Source organism: Pinus tabuliformis, chromosome 8 (assembly GCF_031772625.1).
Source record: "Pinus tabuliformis cultivar Carrire ecotype Pingquan chromosome 8, CPIR1, whole genome shotgun sequence".
Taxonomy (NCBI): domain Eukaryota; kingdom Viridiplantae; phylum Streptophyta; class Pinopsida; order Pinales; family Pinaceae; genus Pinus; species Pinus tabuliformis.
The window spans coordinates 239,476,580-239,482,775 of NC_142294.1; the positions used below are offsets into that span (position 1 = coordinate 239,476,580).

At 42.3% G+C, this 6,196-nt stretch overlaps 1 protein-coding gene across 1 annotated transcript; it reads right to left on the reverse strand.

Moving 5' to 3' along the window:
* Positions 1 to 4,605: 4,605 nt before the first annotated feature.
* On the reverse strand, positions 4,606 to 5,232 carry LOC149235024 (uncharacterized). Its single transcript, XM_089368436.1, has one exon. The coding sequence runs from the start codon at positions 5,230 to 5,232 to the stop codon at positions 4,606 to 4,608; it is 627 nt and encodes a 208-aa protein (XP_089224562.1).
* Positions 5,233 to 6,196: the final 964 nt, after the last annotated feature.

Consider the following 6,196-nt stretch of genomic DNA (forward strand, 5'->3'; position numbering starts at 1 on the left):
AACATGCCTAACCTAGTTGACCAATCAAGAGAAGCATGAAAACCATGCTTGAAAATAATATTTTTCTTTCTTGTTTGTCTTGTTACATAAGATATAGAGAGTGACATGAGTAAAATGAAAATTATGAAGATAGAAACTACTTTCATTTCCCAACATTGTATACTCTAGAAATTAGTCTTAAAGAAGTTAGTTTGGAATTATTTCTATGTCTTTTCTTTCTTTCTTTCTGTAAGGCTCATAAAGTGAAACGTGCACTATATTAATGAGAAATATCAAGGAATAGTTAATTCCATCTGATTTCACTCACTATACTTTTGGAGTTATACCCTATGGAACTCGGAGTTTATGAACAATCATGAAATCAATTTTAAGCAAATTAGATTGGTATTATTACTATATCTTATTTTCAAGGAATTTTCAAACTATGAAATCTATTTCAATAATTGGACACATGGCATGATGTACAAGTTTTCTCGTGTGAAGAGGCCAAAAAATCAACAAATTTTAGGAAAGTTACTATAATTTTTAGTTCATACATCAAATTTAGTTCAGACCTATAGAATTGTAGAAACTACATATTCGAATATTGCAAAAAAGTATTCAAATCCATAAGGCCCCAAAACTCAGAGATTTATTAATAAAGCTTCATCCCTTATGATATTCTCCAAATTAAGATACGTAACTTACTACTAACCTAATTATTTATTAGAAGATCCCTTTTGTTTGGTTTTTTTTTTTTTGTAAGGTTCGGCGAGACTTTATATTAATAAAATACAATAGAATATATGATGCAGAGTAGGAGTCGATGGGACCTCCCTGTGTCTGCCTATGAACAAATGGGCTAGTCTAGTTTCTGCTCTCATTCTCTCCTCTTTTCTTCGAGTGGGTTACTTGCAACCTATATAATTGTCAGTAAATGGATATATGGAATAATCAAAGGAGGCTCGCATTTGCTAAGCTTGCTGGTCTACCTTGTTTATGGTGTGGAATTTCTCTCTGAGTTCCCCCTCCTCCAGGTCTTGCCAGAGGATGTAATAGTCTTCATTGTTGGACTGAACGCCCGCATTGGATATAGTGTCGGCCAACTTATTTGCAGTTCTTCTGACTGCTTGAAAGGTGATGATTTGAATGTTGTTGAGATGCGCTTGTAGATCTTTCAGGATTGTCGAGAGCCTCCAGCTGGGTGTGATCTTGTCCACTTGTGTACCGTTTTGAAGTTTCCTCATCATCTTGATGACTATCTCTGAGTCTCCTTCCACTATCAGGGGTAGGAATTTGTAATGGTCAACCAGGGTGATGCCTTTGATGAGAGTGAACAGTTCTGCAGTGTTTCCCAGATTGCCATGGTATATGAGCTGGATGTTCCCCATATGGTCCCTGATTGCTCCGTCGTATCCGGCTTTTCCCGGGTTTTGCTTTGACGGGCCATCGAAGTTTAGTTTGAATGTTGGAAATGGCGATGTTCCCCATTTGTCCTGCTTCATCGCTTGCATGGTCAGGTTCCTGCCTGTGGGGTTGGTTCAGGCTTTGAGATTGAGGATTTAGACAATCCTTTGATCCTTTGGAGACAGGTTCCCTTCTTGCTGCGTTATGTCGATGGCGTGGATCATTTCTGTTATTAGTTGCATCGATTTTTCCATTAACCTATCCACTGTCATCGCAAAGTTCTTAAAGATTCGAGCATTGCGCTCTTTCCAGAGGAGCCAGACCACGGCCCCCGTAATGAGGTTCCATGCCATGTTGATCAGGTTATTGGTGGACATGGTTGATCGCCAATTGCTCAAGGTAAGGCAGATCAAATCTCTTTTTCTGTCGGTTTGCCTGAAGACAAAAGCCATATCATCCCATAGCGCGCTAGCTGTGGGGCATGTATTGAGAATGTGGTTGAGCGTTTCATTATCATTCTCGTAAAGGGCGCATCAAGAGGGTCCGATGAAGACCCATTGCTGTAGATTGTTCCAGGTGAGCACTCTGTTGTGCATGACCAGCCAAGAGAACAGAGTTATCTTGGGCCAATTGCCTCTGGTCCATAGGGCATGCCATCTGAGGTCTAGTTGCCAGTCTGGTGTTGCAGCGATGATTTTGTAGGCTTCCTTTAGATTGAAAGTTCCTTTAGAATTGTTTCCCCATCACAGGATGTCTTCTCTGGTTGAGGTGAGGATCCTGCGCTGTTCTAGCTGTTGTAGGAGTTGTTCTATGTTTCCATTGTGGTCTTGTGTTGGCCATTGATCTTTGGTTAGCCATTTTTGCTAGGTGGTGGTCATTGTTTGGGGTTTCCAATAATCTGCTACCTTTTTTAGCCCTACCTCTTGCATGTCATTTTTGAGTGTAGTCCAATCTGTGTGGTCCAGAGGAGGGAGTTGCTGCGAAGCATCCTCCCAAAATAGGGCAGCGTTGCCTTGGTGCACTTCCCAGAAGTAGTGCTGCTGAACAATGTGTTGATTTTCCCATACTTTGTTCCAGAGGGGAGAGCCTTGAGTGCTACCTGTGAGCATGATGAGGTTTTTGTCCTGTATTGATTTGTGTACTTTTCTTTCCACTAGGTGCCCCAAAGGGAATTAGGATTCTCCACCCATCTCCACCATATTTTTGCTGCAATAGCCTTGCTTAGGATTTCAGGATCTCTTAGGCCCAGTCCTCCTGCCAGCTTTGGTTTGCATATGTCTGTCCACTTGAGGAGGGCCCATTTACGCTTCTTTGAATCTCCATTCAAGAGGAAGGACCGCTAGATGTTCTGAATGGATTTGTAGACTGATTTGGGCACTACAAGGGCTGAGAGCATGTAGGCCGGCATTGTTTCAAGCAGTGATTTGACCAGTACCAGTATGTTGCCCATGTTTAGGGCTCGATGAGTCCAGCTTCTTAATCTGGATTTCATTTTTTTTAGGACATCTTCCCAATTTGCAACTTTGGGGGCGTATTTTGAAAGTGGATTGCCGAGGTATTTGGTTGGAAGGGAGTTCCTCTGAATCTTGAGAATTTTGCTGAGATTTCTCTACACAGGAATAGAAGTGTTGAAGAAAAATAATTTGGATTTAGTTAGATTGATCTCCATAACTAAGGCTTCCGTGAAAGTACTTAGCACCTTGTTGAAGGTTCGAGATTCCTTCACTGTGGGGGATCCCATAAGCATTGTATTATTGACAAATTGCTGATGCGTTACTGTGGGTCCTTGATGTGTAGCTTTGATGCCTTTGAGCTGATTTGTTTGGACCACTTGGGGTAGGGATCTTCCGAGGCCCTTTGCCATGATGACAAAGAGAAAAGGTGACAAAGGATCCCCTTGCCATATGCCTCTGGATGGGCGGAATGGTTGTAAGGGGCCTCCATTCAGCATGATTGAGAAAAATTCTCCTGAGACCATTTCCATTATCCCTTTTATCCAGATATCACTGAAGCCAAAAGCCTTAAGGATTTCTCTGATGTATGTCCAGCTGATTTTTTCAAAGGCCTTGGAGAGGTCAAGTTGAATGAGCATGCTCAGGATTTTTGGAGTTTCTATAGAATGCAACACCTCCTGGTTGAGAATGATATTGTCAGTTATCTGTCTTTCTTCAACATATCCAAACTGTTGATGAGAAATGATTGAGGGAAGGATGGGTTTAAGTCTGTTGGCCATCAATTTTGAGAGAATTTTATAGATGATGTTGCAAAGTTCTATAGGTCTGAATTTGTCGGGGGAGTCAGCATGATCAAATTTGGGGATGAGGGTGAGGAAGGTAGCATTGATGGCCGGCAACACTCTTTTGGTTCTGTGGAAGTTCTTTATCAGATTGAAAAGGTCTACTTTGATGGTGTGCCAGCAAGCTTTGAAGAATTCAATTATAAAGCCATTTGGTCCAGGGGCTTTGTCGGAGACCATGGTGAAGACTACATCTTCGATCTCCTACTAAGTGAACTCTCTTAAGAGAAGGGAGTTTTGCTCCTCCGTTACTAAGGGGGGAATAGCACTAATGATTTTGTTTATAGCTTGGGTTATGTCTTGATTAGGCTCAGAGAGCAGTGGCTGAAAGTATAGATTTAGTTCTGATCCTATTTGCTCTCTAGTTGAGACTTTAGCACCATCATCTTTTTTGAGAGATAGAATACGATTGTTGGCTCTGTGCTGAATGGTTGATTTATGGAAGAAGCTTGTGTTAAGTTCCCCATGCTTTAGCCACTACACCCATGATTTTTGTTTCCATAGCAGCTCTTCTTTTCTTAGCCTGTCTTCCCATTGCTTTTGGAGGTTTGATTCCTGAGCTAACCTATCCTCGTTAGGCCCGTCCTTGATCATTGATTGTTGGAGGCCTGCCATTTTTTCCTCGAGCTCTTTTTTGGCTTGAAAAATGTTACCAATTTTTTTCTTGTTCTAGCATTTGAGCTTTGTCTTGATGCTCTTGAGCTTTTTCTGAAATATGTACATAATGTTGTCGCTCTTTACAGAGGTTTGGGTCCACCAACTTCGTATATTTTGCATGAAGGTTGGGTGATCTATCCAGAATCGTTCGAACCTGAAAGGACGGTTTTGGGGCTTGATCATATTGGTGAAGTGCAACCATACTGGCCAGTGATCTGATCCCCCAATGGGCATAATGTTGGCTTCCATGTCTAGATTCTAGAGCATCATGGATTCTGATATGAGGAACCTATCAAGCCTTGATGCAACCTATCTATTTCCCCTTGCTTATTGTTCCATGTGTGTAGACCATTGACTGTGGGAACATCAATGAGTTTAGATGTTGCTATGAAGGTGGTGAAAGCTTCTGTATCTTTATCTAATCTTCTTAGGCCCCCTTCCTTCTCCACTAGGTTGGTGATCATGTTGAAATCTCCACCTAGGATCCAGTGGTTGGCACCATGGTGATGTCTGATTTCGTTCAAGTCTTCCAGCATCTTGAAATTCTCTTGAATTTGCTGAGGTCCATACACATTGGTGATGCCTATCATTTGTTGTGAGTCTAGCAGGTTGAAGGTCACTGATAGAAAATGCTTAGTGGACAGAGCATTCTGCAAAAAGAACTTGTTTTTGTTCCAGAACATTAGGAGCCCTCCTGCTTGCCCAATGGCTTCTATGCTTGTGCATTGAAAGCCTTTTGCAGATAGTTTCTTGAGCGTTTCTATGCCGTTGGCTGAGCATTTGGATTCTTTTAGTAAGACCAGGTCTGGAGATTGCGTGAAGAGACGGTTTTTAAGGATTCGTCTTTTGGAGGTGCCATTTAGCCCTCTGATATTCCATGTTGTTATCTTCATTGAGAAATCTTCAGTGTGGCTAGGACCAAATCCCTCATCTTTCTTTCATTGATTAGGCGCCTACCGAGTTCTTGTATTTGTTGCTTTGTCGATTTTCTCCCTCCTTTTCTTACTGGACCTTTCGGCTTTTATTGGTCCAGGTCTAGGTTTGCTTAGATTCCTGTTTGGCTGCTTTCTCCCCATTGCTTTTTAGCTACATTCTGATTCAGATATTCTAACTGCAGGTATTCCATTTTGATTTTCTCCAAGTGTTCCTGGGGAATGGCATTCACACCTTGTTTGGACCATTGCCCGGTGACCTCCTGGAGATCCAGGTCACCCAGAATTTCTTCCAGAGGATTAATAGGAGCAGTTGAGGGCATCCGATTTGGCTGAATTTCTGTGAAAGGAGGGGTATGCAGATGATCAATGCTTGTATCGTTGTGGGCTGAGTTGGGTTGCTGGATTTGAGGCTGCTCCTCGTTTTGGGGATGGTTAGAGCTAGGGATGGAGATGGTTGAAGGGTTGGATAGTTGAGGCTGCCCGGGTGGATCTTGGGCCGGGGGGGCTTGGGATTTCAGAGGGTTTTCGAATGGATCCTGGTTGCTTAGAAATTCAAAGCTATTTTGATGGGTGGGGATTGGGTTGGAGGGAGTTTTTAGAGGATTTTTCCCTTTCTGCTTTTTTCTCCTCCTGGTAACAGGGATGTAATCTGGGGATGGGTTGTCCGCTTTCTCTTATTGGGGTTGAGATGGGGTTTGACTCAGGGGGCACCCATGACTAAAATGTTTGTGTTGTTGGCACTTCTTGCATCTAAAAGGAGTATTTTCATAGTTAATGGACTGCTTCCACTGAATACGTTTGTGGATCAGAGCAATATAACCTGGGAGACGTCCTGAGACATCCATATAAACATAGGTTCTAGCTTAGGTAGTGTATTTACCTTGACATGTGAGATCTGAAGTTTTGATGAAGACACCCAGCT

Excerpts from the sequence above, each read along its gene's own strand:
- LOC149235024 (XM_089368436.1), bottom strand. The coding sequence starts at position 5,232 with ATGAAGATAACAACATGGAATATCAGAGGGCTAAATGGCACCTCCAAA.